This window comes from Acomys minous, assembly GCF_964271855.1.
Source record: "Acomys minous genome assembly, chromosome: 5".
Lineage (NCBI taxonomy): Eukaryota > Metazoa > Chordata > Mammalia > Rodentia > Muridae > Acomys > Acomys minous.
This window is the reverse complement of record NC_140494.1, coordinates 84,406,209-84,424,704: the sequence shown is the minus strand read 5'-3', so window position 1 is coordinate 84,424,704 and position 18,496 is coordinate 84,406,209. Positions and strand designations below refer to the sequence as shown.

The 18,496-nt window shown below is 51.5% G+C and overlaps 1 protein-coding gene across 1 annotated transcript; it reads left to right on the top strand.

Annotated features, from left to right (window-relative positions):
- Positions 1-6,899: 6,899 nt before the first annotated feature.
- On the top strand, positions 6,900-12,655 carry SPC24 (SPC24 component of NDC80 kinetochore complex). Its single transcript, XM_084782594.1, has 5 exons — positions 6,900-7,255; positions 9,904-10,048; positions 10,586-10,690; positions 10,781-10,857; positions 12,498-12,655. The coding sequence occupies exons 1-5, from the start codon at positions 7,051-7,053 to the stop codon at positions 12,602-12,604; spliced, it is 639 nt and encodes a 212-aa protein (XP_084638720.1). The 5' UTR covers positions 6,900-7,050; the 3' UTR covers positions 12,605-12,655.
- Positions 12,656-18,496: the final 5,841 nt, after the last annotated feature.

The window sequence follows — 18,496 nt, the reverse complement described above, 5'->3', positions numbered from 1 at the left end:
CCCTAGAACTGGAGTTACAGACAGTTGTGAGCTGCCACATGGGTGTCGGGAATTTTTGAGGGGGAGGGGGTTTTTAGACAGGGTCTCTCTGTGTAACCTTGGCTCACTTTGTAGACTAGGCTGGCCTCAAACTCACAGGGATCCGCCTGCCTCTGCCTCCCGAGTGCTGGGAATTCACGCCTGCCTGCGGCCAATGTTCTTAACCACTGAACCACCTCTCTAGCCCTTATTTTGTATTCTTTAAGCTTTTAAAAACAGACCAGGCCGGGCGGTGGTGGCTCACACCTTTAATTCCAGCACTTGGGAGGCAGAGGCAGGTGGATCGCTGTGAGTTCGAGGCCAGCCTGGTCTACAAAGGGAGTCCAGGACAGCCAAGGCTACTCAGAGACACCCTGTCTCAAGAAGCAAAATGGAAAAATAAATAAATAAATAAAGGCCAGAACTTCTGGAGCCATGGCTCAGCAGCTAAGAGCATATATTCTGCCCTTCCAAAGGACCCAGGTGTCCTTCCCAGCACTCGTGTCTGGCAGATCAGGCAGGTGGCTCACAGTCCCTCTATCTCCAGCTCCAAGAGCGCCTATGACCTTTGTCGACTCTACATGCATGTGCGCAGATATACATGATCAAAAATAAGTAACTCTTTTAAAAATAATACGATAAGATGGACGCAGTGGTAAACTCTGTAATCCCAGCACACAGGAAAGCGAGGCAGGTGAATCTCTGGGAGTTTGAACCTACCTAGCCTGGTCTACAAAGTGAGCCCAGGACATCCAAGGCTACACAGAGAAGCCCTATCTAGAAAAACCAGGGTGGGGAGGGAAGGGCTGGAGAGATGGCTCAGAGGTCAATAGCACTGGCTCTTCTTCCAAAGGTCCTGAGACCAGGCTGCGTGACCAACCTGGTCTACAAAGTGAGTCCAGGACAGCCAAGGATACACTGAAAAATCCTGTCTCAAAAAACAAACAAACAAAACTAAGGTTTAAAAAAAATCTGAAGTTCAGAACATTTGTTCCCACACAGGTGTTGTGATGTGGTGGTGTTGATGGTGATGTTTCATTTTGTTTTTGAGGCAGGGTCTCGGGTGACCCACTCTGCCCCAAACTTACTACACAGCCGAGGAAAACCGTGAGCACCTGATCATCCCTGCATCTCCCAAATCCTGGGATGACAGGCAGGCATCACCACACCAGGTTTGTCCCTTCTGCCAGCTGCCAGGCGTGCTCCTGTGTCAGCTTCTGTTTTCTCCTAGTTTTAGCTCACACCTTTGTGCAACAATTGTGTGCACACGCGGACAGCGCTGTGCGGCTGGCAGGAAGCCTCTCAGCCCCACTGTCCTGGCTTCCCCAGGCAGCGAGGATTTCTGCCAGCTCCACCAATTTCTGGGGATGAAGCTGGGGCCCTGTGATCTTAACCACTGAGCCATCGTCGATATCTGTTACTTTAAGCAGGGTCTCCTGTGTAATCCAGACTGGCCTGGAACTACTAACCCGCCTGCCTCAGCCTCACGTGTGGGAATTACAGGACATCATCATCCACCAGACCAGGATCCCTGCTTCATGCTGATTATTACTTGGTTTATCATTTGTTGTTTGTTATTGTTGTTATTCAAGACAGGATTTCTGTGTAGTCCTGGCTGTCCTGGAACTCACTCAGTAGACCAGGCTGGCCCCCAACACAAAGAGATCCGCTTGCCTCTGCTGGCTTGAACTAAAGGCGTGGGCCACCACTCCCAGCATTAATTTCTGATTTTGTTTGTTTGTTTGTTTATATGTTGTGTGAAGGTATGTGGGTAGGGTACAAAGGAGGGGATGGAGGGGTCCTGCTTGGTCCCTTCACTCCCTTGGGAGATGCTCTATCCCTGAACCTAAGAGTTATTTAAGCTGGCAGCCAACAAGACCTAGTGAAACTTTACTATGGTGCTGGAGTGACAGGCGTTACAGACACTGGTGCAACCATGTCCAGCTCCTTTCTAGGTACTGGAGATTTGAACTCAGGTCCTTGTGCTTGCACAGCAAGCCCTAAGCCGTGGAGCCTTCACCAAAGCCCTATGCGTTTTTTTAAAGACAGTTTTAGGTGGCTGGGGATGTCCTCAAACTGGGACTACAGGTCTGCACCACCACACAATTTGTTAAAATCTTCTAAGATTGATTTACTTTATTTTCTGTGTCTTTTGCCTGTGCACCACATGTGTGCCTGGTGTCAGAAGGGGGCAGCAGATCCCCCTGGAATTGGAGTTACAGGCATTTGGGAGCTGGGAACCGAACCCAGGTCCTCCTGAGGAACAACCAAGGCCCTTAACCACTGAGCCATCTCTCTAGTCCATTTTTATTTAATTAAAAAAAAAAATTTTTTTTTTTGGTTTTTTGAGACAGGGTTTCTCTGTGTAGCCTTGGCTGTCCTGGACTCGCTTTGTAGACCAGGCTGGCCTCGAACTCACAGCGCTCCGCCTGCCTCTGCCTCCCGGAGTGCTGGGATTAAAGGCGCGCGCCACCACGCCCGGCTAATTTTTTTAATTTTTGAGACAGGGTTTCTCTGTGTAGTCTTGGCTGTCCTAGACTCCCCTTTGTAGACCAGGATGGCCTCGAATTCACAGAGATCCCCTTGCCTCTGCCTCCTGAGTACGGGGATTAAAGGTGTGCGCCACCACCACCCAGCTAGCCCATAAACAATTTTTGAGATGGAAAAATTCACATATACATAATTGGGTAAAATTGACCTATCATTAAGTTGACCATTGCATTTTTTCCTTTGGCGTTGAGAGCGGCACACAGAGCCTCACACAAGCTAAACATGGGCTCTGCCTTGAGCCCCAGTTCCATCACCCTCAGCATTTTGAAGTGCCTAGTTCAGCGGTGTTTAGCTCATCCACTCTTGTGTAATCATCTCCAAACTTTCATCTTGCAAAACCGAGACTCTGTCCCCATAGAGCACTAGCCCCATCCCCTAGTCTCAGCCACTGACCTCCAGTGAGTTTAGTATGTGTCACGCCTGCGTAGAGGTTGGCTCGGGGGCTCATTTGCTGCACTGGTGTTTCTTTTTCTTTCTTTCTTTTTTAAAGATTTATTTATTTATTATGTATACAGTGCTCTGCCTGCGTGTAAACGTGCAGGCCAGAAGAGAGCATCAGATCACATTATAAATGGCTGTGAGCCACCATATGGTTGCTGGGAATTGAACTCAGGACCTTTGGAAGAGCAGACAGTGCTCTTAACCTCTGAGCCATCTCTCCAGCCCCCCCCCCTTTTTGTTTTTTTGTTTTTTTGGGTTTTGTTTTTTTGTTTGGTTTTTCAAGACAGAGTCTCTCTGTGTAGCCTTGGCTCTCCTGGTCTCTCTTTGTAGACCAGGCTGGCCTAGAACTCACAGTGATCCACCTGCCTCTGCCTCCCTAGTCCTGGGATTAAAGGCCTGTGCCACCATGCCTGGCACACTGGTGTTTCTTTCAATCACTTCTCTCTCCCTTGTATCTTGAGACATGGTCTCCTAAAGGGCCTGAAGCTTGCTGTTTCTATAAACAGGATTAGCAAACAGCACAGAAGCTGCTCCCTCACCCTCACCTCTGGCATTGGGGGTGCAGATCCATGCTTCTTGCCTTGGGTTTTTGTTTGTTTGTTGGGTTTGTTGTTATTGTTGTTTTTGGTTTTGGTTTGGTTTTTCAAAACAGGGTTTCTCTGTTTAGTCCTGGCTGTTCTGGAACTTGCTTTGTAGACCAGGCTAGCCTCGAACTCACAGCTACCCACCTGCTTCTGCTTCCAGAATTCTGGGATTAAAGGTTTGCGTCACCACACTCAGTTTCTTGCCTGGATTATTAGTTGATTGATTGAGACAGAGTCTCGGCTGTCTTAGCTCAGGCTAGCCTCAAACTCAAAGAATTCTTCCTGCCTCTGACACCCCTTTTCCCCACATGCTGGGATTAAAGGAGAGTGCTTTATCTCAAGTCCCCTCTACTTCACTCCGTGCAGTGCTGGGGACTTGAAGTCGGGTCCTCCTGTTTGTCCCGCATACACTTTATCTACTGAACCCCCTCCTTAGACCTTGTATAGTTGCTGTTGTTTTTTTAAAGATTCTTTTATATGTGTGTGTGTGTGTGTGTGTGTGTGTGTGTGTGTGTGTGTGTGTGTGTCTGTATTTCCACTGAGGCCAGAAGAGGGCCCAGGGGGATCCCTGGGAGGTGGAGTTAGAAGTGTTTGTGAATTCCTAGGATTTGGAGCCCCAGGCCTCATGATTGAGCTAAAGGGCTCTTAACCACTCAGCCATCTCTCCAGCCCTTTGTTCTGCTCTGTTGGTTTGTTTGTTTGTTTGTTTTTCTGAGATAGGTCTCACTGTGTAGCCCTGCCTGGCCTCAAACTCTCAATGTAACCCTGGCTGGCCTTGAACTCACGGAGTTCTGCCTTCCTGGGCTTCCTAGCTGAGACTAAATAAAGGTGTGCGGGGCTGGAGAGATGGCTCAGAGGTTAAGAGCACTATACCAAAGTTTTTGAGTTCAGTTTACAGCAACCACATGGTGGCTCACAACCTTCTGGTTTGTGTGTGTGTGTGTGTGTGTGTGTGTTTCTGTTTTTTTGAGACAGGGTCTCTCTGTGTAGCCTTCGCTGTCCTAGACTTGGTTTGTAGACCAGGTTGGCTTCAAACTCAAAGGGATCCGCCTGCCTCTGCCTCCCGAGTGCTGGGATTAAAGGTGTGTGTGCCACCCACTCCTGGCTTGCTCACAACCTTCTACAATGAGATCTGGTGCGCTCTTATGACGTGTGGGCAGAGCATTGTATGCATAATAAATAAGTGTATCTTTAAAGGTGTGCCACCAAGGCTGGCCCTTTACTCTGGCTTTTGTTTTGATTGCTTTTGAGAGGGGGCTCTTATGTACCTCAGGCTAACACTGGTAGTATTGTTTAGCCAAGGATGACCCTGAACTCCTAACACCTTTGCCTCTGCCTCCCAAGTGTTGGGATTGCAACCCTGTCTGTGCCACCATCCCCAAACCGTGCAGTACTGGGGATAGAACCCAGGGCTTCCTGCATGCCAGGCCAGCTCTCTCCAAACCACCCGACACCCCCAGCCCTATTTTGTTTTGAGACAGGATCTCATGTAACCAGCGTTGGCTTCCACTCACTTCACAGCTGAGGCCTATCTTGAGAGCTGAGGGCTGGGGTTACAGGCAGCACTGCGCCTGCGCCTGATCTTACTCAGCGCTGGGGAAGGAGCCCACCGCTCCCCGCCTCCCTGCGTGCTAGGCACCGAGGGCCTGCATTTCTATTTTTGCTAAGACACCTGCACTCCTCTCCAGCTCGGGCGGCGACATTTTGCAGACTCAGCAGGGCCTGCCCATCTGTCCCCAGTAATCAGCACTTTACTTTCTAGGTCTTTTGAGGTATGTGCCTCTTTTGGCTGGGAGCTCTGGCCATGGCTGTGAGGTGGCACAGGCTTTGCTCTTCGATGGGAGGCCGGTGGCACTTTTGGCCAGGGGCATTTGTGTCTGCCAGGTCCTCTTGCTCAGTCCCAGTTGTTATCTCCTGGCCCTCCCCTGCTGATAAGAACAGGCTATCTTTAGCCCCAGGGTTTAGAAAGATCTGGTAGGAACCTGCCAAGGTCACTGGCTCACGTTGCACTGCTGGAAACTGAACCCTGGGTCCCCACCCCCAAAGCCTTAACCCCGGTCACCTGTGTGCTCGGAAATGGTTCCCCCACTGACCCAAGGTCTGGGCAGCCTTTCTTTCAACCCTGCACTGTTACGCAATTTACTGAGTTAGGTCCAGAAAAAGGTGGGTTGACCTGATAGTCACACAGCTGCCATGTGGAGATGCAGCGTTCTCTAGTGTGACAGCTCAGGGGTGCAGCTCACATCAGGATAATCAGATTGCCTACTGCCCTTCCTGCACCACCACCCCTTTCATTTTCACTTTCTTTTTTATTGCTTCAGATTTTTTATATTTCTCTTTATTATTAGTGTGGGGTGCATGCAACTTATGGAAGTCGGTGCATGTGTCTCGGGGGTTCACTTTGTAGTTCAGGCTGGTCTGGAACTCACACTGCACTGGAGGCTGGAATCCCATGACTGACGAGCCCACTTCCTTAGCTTCCGGGGTCCTGGGATGATGGCAGGGATGACCCACCATGCCCAGCTTCAGGCTTCCTTGCTCTTCCTGTTGTTGGGACAGGGCCTCTGCCTGTTGTTGCCCAGGCTGGCCTGGAAGTCACCCCAATCGTCTTGTGCCCACCACCTGAGTGCTAGGATACGTCCTAGCTCCTCCTTAAACGTTTTATTTGCCTTCTGAGACAAGGTCTCCTTATATAGTCCTAGCTGTTCTGGAGCTCGATTTGTAGACCAGGCTAGCCTCAAACTCAAAGATCTGCCAGCCTTTGCCTCCTGGGTGCTGGGGTTAAGAGCACTGGCTGCTCTTCTAGAGGACCCAGGTTCAATTCCCAGCAGCCACATGGCAGCTCACAACTGTCTGTAACTCAAGTTTCAGTGGATCCGGCTCCCTCACACGGATATTCATGTACACCAAATGCCAAATGTGCAGAAAAGTGCACACAAACCGCACCAGGCCCCTATTTAAACACAAGAGTCAGTAGTGGGCTCGAGGGCAGCCAGGCCTACGCAGTCAAGTCTCAACAGCCCACTCCCCACCCCATGCCCCCCTAAAAAAAAAAGAGAAACTAATAAAACCCATTTTTATGTATAGCTCATATATTTCTAAGGTAAACTCAAACAAGCAAAAATAATAAGTGATCCGCTGCTTCGCCCCTAGAGCCTAGCCTGCGACCAACAGGTGCAAACCATTCAAAGGTCCTGCCGCTTTCAAGTCTACGCATGCGCACAGTGGAAGAATTGACGCACGCGTACGAGACCAAACGCAACGCGGACTGTCCACCCAGGACACGCCCTCCCCATGATGATTGGTCATCACACATGAGTGACAGAAGAGATTTCGCGCAGGCTCTCCACAAAATGGCGGCTCATTCCGACTCGCGCTCTCCCCCCTCGCTGGTTGCAGAAGACAGACGTAGGAACCACCCAATGAGACCTAGCCGCCCTGGGAAGGGGGCGGGACCATGAAGAGACAAATTTGCGCGGGTTCGGACTCGGCGCGGCCAGTCATGGAGGCGTTCCGCGACATGGAGGATGTGAGCTACTGGCTGCTGAGCCTGCTGGGGGCCAACCGCACCGAGACGCAGCAGCGGAAGCTGCTCGGGCGTCACGAGCAGATGGTGGAGCGGCTGCTGGAGACGCAGGACGGCGCGGACCAGCAGCTTCGGGGTGAGGGCGGGGCCCTGGGGCCTCAGTTTCCCCACCTGACAATAGTTATCGCCCAGAGATGAGTGTCGGAGCTCACGGTATCTGGCTCTGCATGAACTCTGCGTGACTTGATCTTACTCCGTAGCTCAGGCTGGCTTGGAGGTCATTACGACCCCATCCCCTCTGCTCCCTACTCTCGAGGGGCTCCGGAGTGGGTGCCGTCACCCCCTGAGCCTCGGCCATGACAGTGGATGTCACCTAGAGCCTTAGAAGTAAGTATAGGAGATGGCAGGGCCTGACTCTGTCCTTTCCAAGACTCAGTCTCCCTCCTCCCCCTCGAGACGGGGGACTGTCCTGGACTCGCTTTGTAGACCAGACTGGCCTCAAACTCACAGTGCTCCGCCTGCCTCTGCCTCCTGAGTGCTGGGATTACAGACGTGCGCCACCACGCCCGGCCTGGCTGGGACTTTTTTAAAAGTTCATGTCTTCCCAGTAGATTGTTCTGAACAGAGCCTGCTGTGAGCTGGGCCCTGGGTGACTGCAGGGGACAAGCCCCTAGGGAGGTTGGCCTCCAACTGGGGAAGAGACAGGATAAACGTTTTATTGTGCAGCTATGGGCTGAGGTGACAAATCCATTCTGTCATTAGGAGTGGTGACATGGACAGGAGTATGGAGGGCTTTCTGCAAAGATAGTGGTACGGGTTTTTAAATATTTTATTATGTATACAATGTTCTGTCTGCATATACACCTGCAGGCCAGCAGACGGCATCAGATCATATTATAAATGGTTGTGAGCCACCATGTGGTTGCTGGGAATTGAACTCAGGACCTTTGGAAGAGCAGGCACTGAGCCGTCTCTCCAGCCCATGGTAAGGGTTTTAAAACGAAACATGTACTTTCTGAAGAAGATGGCGCACTCCTGTAGTCCCAGCACTCAGGAGGCAGAGGCCAGCCTGGTCTACAAAGTGAGTCTAGGACAGCCAAGGCTACACAGAGAGACCCTGTCTCGAAAAACAAAAAAGAAACAATATGATAATAAAGATTAAAATAAAGTAAGCTTTTGAAAGCCAAAGCAGGAGAGGCCCAATGGCTGTGGTGTTTCACTGGCCTGACGTACACGAAGCTCTGTGTTCCATGCCCAGACCAGCACTGAACAGGCATGGCAGTCCGGGCCTGTCAAGCCAGTGTTCCAGAGACGAGCAGGAGGGTCAGGAGCCTAAGCCTGTTAGGAAGTCAAAGGCAGCCTGATGTATACAAGACCCTGTGTCAAAAGACCAAAAATAAAACAAGAAAGTGCTAGGACTCCAGCTCGGAGAGAACACACATGACTGCATGACACCTTGGGAGCAAACAGTTGTAAAGAGGTCAGATATCTGAGAGCCGCCAAGATGGCTCAGTGGGTAAGGACACAGGCTGCCAAGCCTGGCGTCTGAGTTTGATCTCTAGGAGCCAGGTGGTGACGGAAGAATGACCCCACCATATTGTCCTCCCACCTCCATACACGAGCATGATTTTTTTTTCTTTTGAATGAGTCATTGGTGGCTTGAATGTGTAATCCTTTTTTTCTTTCTTCCTTCCTTTTTTTTTTTTCCTGGTTTTTTGAGGCAGGATTACTCTGTGTAGCCTTGGCTGTCCTGGACTCCTTTGTAGACCAGGCTGGCCACAAACTTACAAGGATCAGCCTGCCTCTGCCTCCCTAGTGCTGGGATTAAAGGTGTGCGCCACCACGCCCAGCCACATTTACTCTCAAAAACCTGATTGGAGCAGGATGGTTGCTGAGAATTCAAGGCCCGCCCGCCTCAGTTACATCAAGTATCTGGCTGCTGTCGGCTACGGAGCGACCCCTCATCAGCCTCACCCAGGTTCCCCCACACACACACAAGCTTTGTTTTGTTTGTCTTATGCTGTACTAGGTAGGAGAGTGCTTGCCTAGCATGGGTGAGGCCCTGAATTCAAACCCAGAACCATAAAGTAATTAAAATTAAGTAACTCAATGGCCATATGTTATGACCTGTAGAGCAGCTGGGGAGGATAAGACCGAAGGGATCTTTGAGCCCAGGAGTTTGTGGTCCACCTGGCATCATGGTGAGACCTTCATCCCATCACTCAACGCTCCCTCCCTCATAGAGGGGAAAGTACGTAAGAGAGGCTGGTAAGGAGCTGTGCACCAACCCTCCCAGCGTTTGGGAGGTAAGAGGCCAGCTTGAGGTACATGCGACTGTTCCCCAAACTGGATACAAAGTGCTGGCCTGGCTTCCAATCCCAGCACCATACAAGATGGATATGGTGGACTGCTTTGGGGAGTCACCTATGTCCCTCTACCCAGTGGGTCCCAGGGATAGGACTCAGTTCATCAGGCCTGTTGGCGTCTCAGCTGGCTGTTATTTTCTGTTTTGGCATAGGGTCCCTAAGTTTAACCCAAGCCATCGTAGAACTCCGCATCTTTCTGCTTCTGCCTCCTGGGTAATGGATTACGGGTGCTGCACAGTGCCATCCTCAGTATTGCGCGTTCTGGCAAAGCAGGCACGCAGCCTGGATTCTGGAAGGTGTTCAGAGGCTGCCGCAGACGGGGAGCGCGGCTCCGACTGGGCAGTGGCACATGGCACCTCTTCAGAGTCTTCCTGGGCAAAGGACAGAATGAAGGGCACCTGCTTCTGTCCCACTGCAGAGACCCTGGCGGTGGAGGAGGAAGCAGCTCGGAGCCTTCTTGAATTAAAGGAGTGCACACGCTTAGGAGGCACGGAGCTACAGCAGCTGGAAGTCGAGATCCAGAAGGCCAGTCAGGAGGATGCCTGTCTGCAGGCCAGGCTCTCATATCCTTAACTTTCCAGCAGCCTCCCTCAGCGTGCCCTTGGATTGTGTTAGGAGGCAGCTCAGTGCTAGTGCCCATGCCTAGAATCCCCCAGTGAGGGGCTGGGGTATGGTTCAGTGGTAGAGGCCCTGCCTAGAATACCCCAGTGAGGGGCTGGGGTGTTATTCAGTGGTAGAGCCCCTGCCTAGAGTCCCCCAATGAGGGACTGGGGTGTGGTTCAGTGGTAGAGCACCTGCCTAGAATCCCCCAGTGAGAGGCTAGGGGTGTGGCTGAGTGGTAGAGCCCCTGCCTAGAATCCCCCAGTGAGGGCCTGGGGTGTGGCTCAGTGCTAGAGCCCCTGCCTAGAATCCCACAGTGAGGGCCCAGGATATACTCCGATAGAGCTTGCCTGCATGTGTTGAATCTTGGGTTTCATCTCTAATACCGAAGGACAAAAATAGGAAGAAAATACTTGAACACTTAGTGCTCTGGCCTGGTGCTGTGTAGTGAGATGACTGTCCTTAGTCCCTCCTCAGCCGTGGCCTTAACTGACTTGCACTCAGCTCACCACAGAGCTGCAGGAGCTCAGGGAGATGGAGGCAGATCTCCAGCGACAGGAGAGAGACGTGGATGAGGACACCACCATCACCATCCCCTCTGCAGTGTAAGTTCTGCAGGCTGGGCCTGGAGCTCCACCCTGTGGCGTGGCTGACTTGAAGGTTGTGGTAACCGTCTTCTCTCCCCTCCTGTCTAGGTACGTGGCTCAGCTCTATCACCGAATTAGTCACATAGAATGGGATTATGAGTGCGAGCCAGGCATGGTCAAGGGCAGTATCCTTTGGAACCGCGTTGGGGTAGAGTGAAGAGCTGGGAAAAACATCCTCACAAGCTAGAAAGCCCGCCAGGCGCTCAGAGAACAGAAGCAGGCGGATGTCACTGGAGTTAAAGGCCAGCCTGGTTGACAGTGGGTTCCGGAGCAGCTGGGGCTGCACAGAGAAACCCTGTCTCAAAAACAAAACAACAACAACAACAACAAAAAAACACAAGGGCTGGAGAGATGGCTCAGAGACTTAAGAGCACTGTCTGCTGTTCCAAAGGTTATGAGTTCAATTCCCAGCAACCACATGTTGGCTCACAAACATGTATGATGAATCTGGTGCCCTCTTCTGGCAAGCAAGTATGCATGCAGACAGAATACTGTATACATAATAAGTAAATAAATAAATCTCTTTTTTTTAATGATTTTTTTCTTTATTTATTATGTATACAGTGTTTTGCCTGCATGTACGCTTGTATGCCAGAAGACATTACCGGCTCTCATTATAGGTGAGTGTGAGCCACCATGTGGTTGCTCGGAATTGAACTCAGGACCTTTGGAAAAGCAGCCAGTGCTCTTAACCACTGAGCCATCTCTCCAGCCCATAAATAAATCTTTTTAAAAAACAAAACAAAAACAAGCCAGCCATGGTGGCACACACCTTTAATCCAAGCACTCGGAAGGCAGAGGCAGGTGGATTTCTGTGAGTTCTAGGCTAGCCTGGTCTACAAAGTGAGTCCAGGACAGCCAAGTCTACACAGAGAAACCTGCCTCAGAAAAAAAAAAAAGGAAAGAAACCGTAAACACAGGTTCCAGCAAGGCCTCTTCTGGGGATGTGCTCCAAACAGTGGAAAGGGGGCCGTGAAGCCAGTGACTGTCATGTCCACTCGTGTCAGGTGGCCCCACCCTGTCATCCAAATGGAGACTGCAACAAGTAAAGAAAATGCGGTTTCTCTGGGCACTAGAATAGTATTCAGCTTTTGAGAGGGGAGGAGTAGACGGGAGATACACATGTGGTAGAATGTTTGCTTAGTGTTCCGCCCCCGGTAATGAGGTGACCCGGAACCTACTTGTAATCCAGACTCAACGCAAATCCTTGGCGAACCTCCCACTTCTGTCTCCGCAGTGCTGGGATTGTAGGTGTGTACCATCACAGCTATCAAAACTATCATTTCTAATTAAAAAGAAGTTAAGGAGGGGCTGGAGAGATGGATCAGAGGTTAAGAGCACTGCCTGCTCTTCCAAAGGTCCTGAGTTCAATTCCCAGCAACCGCATGGTGTCTCACAGCCATCTATAATGAAATCTGGTGCATCCAGGTGAAACACTATATATGAAATAAATAAATCTTTTTAAAAAGAAAGAAATGAAGGAATTGGCAGGGTGGGTCAGTGAGTAGGGCACATGCCAGGGAGCCCGATGACTCCACAGGGGCACCATGGCGTGTCTGCACCCACACACCCACAGAAATAATAAACATGAAAAGGAGTTAGCCTGGGGTAATGCCAGCACTTGGGAAGCTGAGGCAGGAGGAATCACCACAGCAAGCTTAGTGACTGGACTATGAGAGTCCATTTCAAAACAACAGAATTTGAACAAAACCCCTGTCCCGGGACCTGGGAGGACCTGTATCCTTTCCTTTCATCATGCCCTCAGTCCACCACGGCCCCACTGTGGCCCATCCCATCCACTTGGACAGTGCGCAGCTCTCACAGAAGTTCATCAGCGACTACCTCTGGAGCCTGGTGGACACCACGTGGTAGCCTTAGCCTCACACAAGTGTCCTCTAATATTAAACATCCTTATGTAAATGAGGTCGTTGAGTTGTCTGCTTGTTTTAAGACTGTGTTAAAGCAAGACAGTTGTTTGCCTGCCTGTGTGTGTGTGAGCTGTGTGTTCTGGTGGAGGTTAGAAGAAGGCATCGGGGCTGGAGAGATGGTGCAGTGATTAGGAGCGCTGTCTGTTCTTCCAAATGGACCGGGGTTCAATTCCCAGCACCCACATGGCAGCTCACAACTGTCTAATTCCAGTTCCAGGTGACCTCACACCAAGGCACATAAGATAAAAATATTTTAAAAAATAAAAAGAAGAAGAAGGCATCAAATCCCCTGAGACTAGAGTTGTGGGTGGCTGTAAGCTGCCATGGGGGTGCTGGGAACCAAACCCAGGTCCTCTGCAGGCGCTGCCAGGAAGTGCTCTTAACTGTCGAGCCAGCCGGCTCATCTCTCCAGTCCCTTAGCTACAATTTGTAAATGTTGCGTGTGCAAAATGGTGTGTGTGCAAGTATGAGAACAACTTGCTGGAGTTGGTTATTTCCTTCCATTCCATATTTTTTGTTTTGTTTTAAAGATTTATTTTTACATGTAAGAGTACTCTATCCACATGTACACCTGTGTACAAAAAGAGGGCGTCAGATCATGTAGATGGTTGTGAGTCACCATGTGATTGCTGGGAATTGAACTTGGAACCTCTGCAAGACCAAACAGTGCTCTTACTGCTGAGCCATCTCTCCAGCCCCCCCCCCCCATTTTATTTTTAACAGTGTGTCTGTATGGTTATGTTCATGGGTATGCTTGGTGCCTGAGGAGGCCAGAGTTAGCAAATCTTCAAACTGGAGCTGCAGGTCTTTGTGAGCCGCCATGTGGGTGCTAAAAGCCAAATTCTGGTCCTCTGCAAGAGCAGTCAGTACTATACAGTCTCTCCATGTTGCCAGCTAAAAAACAGCCTAGTACAGACTCTGAGAGGAGTTATATATGAGCCCAAAACAGGAGGCTGGGCTTTTTTGAGACTTGGTATTGTTTGACTGTTCATCACTTCAAGATGCTCCTAGAGAGAACCGCTCCAGGGAAGGCTTCAAGGCTTCAGGCTCCGGCTGAGGCTCTGGGTCCCGGTTGCTCCAGGTTCCAGCAGCAACCTTGGTGGAATTGCTGGTCTGCTGAAATCCTACTGACTGCACCAGGGGAATCGCTCCCAGGAACTGATAGCCAGAGGGGTTCGTTCTTGTTTTCTTTAATCTCCTTTCCCTCTTGTTTAGGCTAGTCGGGTTGTAAGGGAGGGACATGCATTTAATAAGTTCATAATAAAGTATAATTGTTAAGAAAATGGAGCCTACACCTCCAGCCCCTCCCACCTTATTTTTTTCGGGGGGGGGGGGTGAGGCTTGAACTCCAAGGACTTTCCATCTCCACCTCCCCAGAACTGAGTTTACATGCAGCTGCCACACTGTTTTAGGGTTTCAGGTCCTCACGCTTAAGATTCTGGAGAATTTCGGGGACTGATGGCTCAGAGGCACTGGCTGCTCTTCCAAAGGTCCTGAGTTCAATTCCCAGCAACCACATGCCGGCTCATAACCATCTATAATGAGATCTGGTGCCCTCTTCTGGCCAGCAGACAACACTACATAATAAATAATAAAATCTTTTTTTAAAAAATGATTCTGGAGGATTCTTGGCTTGTGCTCACCTCCCGAGCCACATACAGAGCCAGGTCACCCCACCTAACCTTGTGACAGCCAGCCATATGGTTTAGCTTTTGGGGACCCTCAGCACCATCCCTGACCCCCACTCACTGGATTCCAGTAGTGTCCCAAGAACAGGAAGTGTCTGAGCCATGGCTTTGTGTCCCTGGGGGAAGGTTACACAGTCTGCAGAACTTGCATTAGTCCCACGTTGCTGGCTGAGTCAACTGCTGTGGTCTTGTCTTTCCATACCAGGGTGAGGCAGGATATAGGACAGAACTCACGCTGCCCAGGCTGGTTGTGCATGCTGACCTGCAGACCCTGGTGCCTTGTTGAAAGCAGCCATGGGGGTCAAGGCCACCAAGCGGCCAAGCTAGGGAGATGGCTCATGGGTAAAGTCTAATGGCCTGAGTTCAAATCCCTAAGGCCTATATCTGCCTCCACCTCAACAGTTAGCACCAGCTGCTCTTCCAGGGGACCTGGGTTCAACTCCCAGCACTCATGAGGTGGCTCACAAATGTCTGTAACTCCAATTCAGGGTGTTAAATGCCTTCTGATCTTAGGCACTAGGCACCCACATAGTGGACAGACATTCACGCAAGCAAAACATTCTTAAAATACATACACAATCCACAAGCAAGTTCTGGCCCCTGTGGAAATGAACTGCCTTGCTTTGTCCTGGAAAGGCAAGAGCCTGCCTGCTCAGACCTAACACTTTGGGAGCAGGAGGATCCGCACCCATCTCCCCTCACTGCAGGAGCAACAGGGGCTGACTCCAGGGAGCCAGTGAGTGAGGACTGTGGCCAAGGGCCCTGGAGAGGCCCTAGCTCTCTGCATGCCTAGGCTCTGAGTCATTGCCCAGCACTGGCTGGCTGCCCAGGACATCCTGGGGCCAGGCCACAGCCTCCTGCCCAAACTCCTGCCCCCAGCCTGGCGTGTTCCTTGTAAGCCACTCTCATTTTCAATTCCAGCCATGATGAGAAGCCACATTGAAGTCACTACAAATGGAGTCTCTGACAGAACAGGCTTTGCCCCAGTGCCATTCCTAGTCCAATTTACAGATGAGGGAAACTGAGGCACCATTCCATCTGGCCATTTCCCTCAAGTCCTGAGACATTAATTGTATGAAGTTCAGGGGTTGAACCATTCACCTGGGCTCCGCTGCCAGCCAATGGGCGGTGGCGCCTCCAGCTAGGTGCCCCGTGAGGTGCCATTCTTCCCCTGAGGTGTCGCCAGGGTGGAGTGGTTGGTCAGGACAGTGGAGAGAGCACCCAGCCCCTGTCTCTAGTCTTTCTGCTCTCCCTGTGTCTGTGGTCAGCTGGGGCTAGAGCTGTTTGCACTAGGCAGGCTCACTAAGCCGAAGGACACGGAGGCCTAGGAAGTGAGCAGATGGTTAGATTTAAACCAGGGCAGCCAAGTTTGAAAACTGTCTCCTCGGGATTCGAGAGCTAGGTTGGTGGGGCACATGAGCACACACCTTCACCTGTGGCCTGCTCTGTTGTGGGGGTAGCCTACTGTCACCTTGGCCTCAGGACCTCCTAGTAAAGCCCTTTCTGCTGTGTATCATCTGTGGAGGGGGTGCATGTGGAGGTCAGGGGTCAGTTCTCAACCTTTACAAGGATTCCAAGGGTCAAAGTGAGATCACCAGGCTTGTATGGCAAGCATCCTTACCCCGGAGCCATGGCTTTGGAGGTGCTGGGATAGCCCAAGTATATGCTAGACACGCACTAAACCACCTGCCATGACAGCCCGGCCCACTGCTGGCTGAAAGCCTTGCCTGGCGGTTCTGTAGCAGTCGGACTTTCTTCAAATACTTTTAAGTGGAGGAGCTAGAAGTCGACCTAGCTGCACGGTATCTGGGGAGTGAAACTAAACCCAGGTGGCGGGTTTCTCCCAGGTCTCACACCTAGAAGGTGTCTGAACTTGGGGTGGGGGTGAGGAGACTTAATCTCCAGCTAGGAGTGAGCTCGTCATACCTGGTGACAGTGGGCTGAGGGGGATGAGATGCCGGGAGAGGTAGGGCTCCGAAGGGCCCCCGGAGGGATCTGGCCATTGAGCACAGGGGTCCAGTTGGAGAGTTGGCGTATGACACAGCCTAACAGATCTGGAGGAATGGAGCTAGGCGGGAAGAGAACCTCAGAAGGCGCCTTGATCAAACTGGGCCTGCAGTCCACAGCATAGGAGGGAAGAGTTTCACATCACCAGTGGCTTGTCCCAAGGACTGATGTAATTAAGCCCCACGTTTCTCCCCACAGGGAGAGAGAGGAAGGAAGGAAGAGAGGGAAGGAGGGAGGGAGGGAGGGAGGGAGGGAGGAAGGAGTTCCTCCTCCAGGGCAGGAAGCACTGGCCTGCAGGGGAGTCAGACAAGACACAGGAAGTCTAGGGCAACTTTCCCTACGCGGGCTAAGTGGGAGCGTTGCGTCTGAGACGGAGACCACAGTGGGGAGGTGGCCTAGCACTGGAGCTGGAGAATGCTGGCGGCCGAGTGAGGCACCCCCACCCTCCCCCACTGCCTCCCTCCTGCTGGTTTGGGCTCACTCGGTTTTAGGCTCCAAGCTGGCTCACCACAGACAGCTGTGGTTTAAGATACTGTGAGCCTGGGGGCTGGTGGTCAGCAGGGACCAGCAGTTGGTGTGTCGGAAGTCAGCCTCTGCCTGGCATTCCTCTTGTTCTGCACAGAACTGAGTCCACAGAGACAGGCAGGCCGGCAAGGCCACTGCCGCTTGCCCGCCCTGGGGTGGGTAGCTATGGCATATGTTGGAGCACACATCCAGGTCTGTCATTGGTCCTAGAAGACAGAAAACCAGATAAACAGAACCCTGTCCCCAAGGGCCGCCCATTCTTTTTTTTTTTTGTTTTTGTTTTTGTTTTTGTTTTTCGAGACAGGGTTTCTCTGTGTAGCCTTGGCCATCCTGGACTCACTTTGTAGACCAGGCTGGCCTCGAGCTCACAGCGATCCGCCTGCCTCTGCCTCCCGAGTGCTGGGATCAAAGGCGTGCGCCACCACCGCCCGGCTAGGCCGCCCATTCTTGTCAGGCAAACACTCTAGCACTGAGTTAAACACCAGTAAGGGGGTTGCTTTTGAGACAGATTCATGGACCCCAGGCTAGCCTCAACTACCTACCTCCCCAGTGTAGGATGATTTTGCTGGGCCTTGAAAAAAAAAATTATTTTTTTTTTTTAAAAAGCTGAAACCAAAGATCAGAAAGTCCTTTGTGCAGCAGGGTGGTGGCGGTAAACACTTTTAATCCCAGGACCCAGGGAGCCAGAGGCAGGCAGACCTCTGTGAGTTCAAGGCCAGCCTGGTCTATGGAAAGTTAGGACAGCTGGAGCCACACAGGGAAACCCTGTCTTGAGAAGGAGGGAAAAAGGAAGAAAGAGAAGTCAGCCCATCACCTTCCATGCATGATGCCCCTTGGCAGCCCCATTCGTACCCTGTAGTCTGTTCAGTGCCAGACATGCAAGCTTCCGTTATCCTGCTTGTCACATGACTCACTGAAGGCCTGTGCAGTTACAGGCTTCCCAGGCACCGCTCTGCTCAGTTTTCTCCCCCAGAGGCGGTTTGGCTCTCTCCCAAAACAAAATGCGGAAGGAAGGACGGAAGTGCCACCCTGTGGATGCAGAGGGCACGGCAGGCTCGGGCAGAAAGTGGGATTACAAAACTCTGCACAAGGTCACACAGAAAATTGCAACAGAGCCAGGGTCTGGCCCGAGGTGTGTCCCCCACCACTCTTTCCCAGACTCTCTCTCTGCAAGTTTCTCAACAATGCGCCTCAGGAGTGGGAGATGGGTTGATGTCCTTTTCCTCCTCCATCTGCTCCAGCAATGTTTCCTCAAGGGGTTTCCTTGCAGCAGCTCATTCCTACAGCCAGCTCCAATAACCCCTCAGCCCCCCATGGCTCTCCACCACCCCTAGACCCCCAACACTTCATCCCCACCCCTTCCATCTCCCCCCAGGGCTCTTTTTGTTCCTTTTGTAATTGTTTTTTTCGAGACAGGGTTTCTCTGTGTAGCCTTGGCTGTCCTGGACTCGCTTTGTAGACCAGGCTGGCCTCGAACTCACAGAGATCTGCCTGCCTCTGCTGGGATTAAAGGCGTGCGCCACCACGCCTGTCCGCCCCCCCCCCCGCCCCCCCAGGCCTTCAGTTGCACATCGCTGAGTGGCCTCAGGGTTCCCAGTTCTTTATAATTCTTTCCT

Excerpts from the sequence above, each read along its gene's own strand:
- SPC24 (XM_084782594.1), top strand. The coding sequence starts at position 7,051 with ATGAAGAGACAAATTTGCGCGGGTTCGGACTCGGCGCGGCCAGTCATG. Across the intron at positions 7,256-9,903 it reads CGCGGACCAGCAGCTTCGGG|AGACCCTGGCGGTGGAGGAG; the intron begins GTGAGGGCGGGG and ends GTCCCACTGCAG. Across the intron at positions 10,691-10,780 it reads ATCACCATCCCCTCTGCAGT|GTACGTGGCTCAGCTCTATC; the intron begins GTAAGTTCTGCA and ends CCTCCTGTCTAG.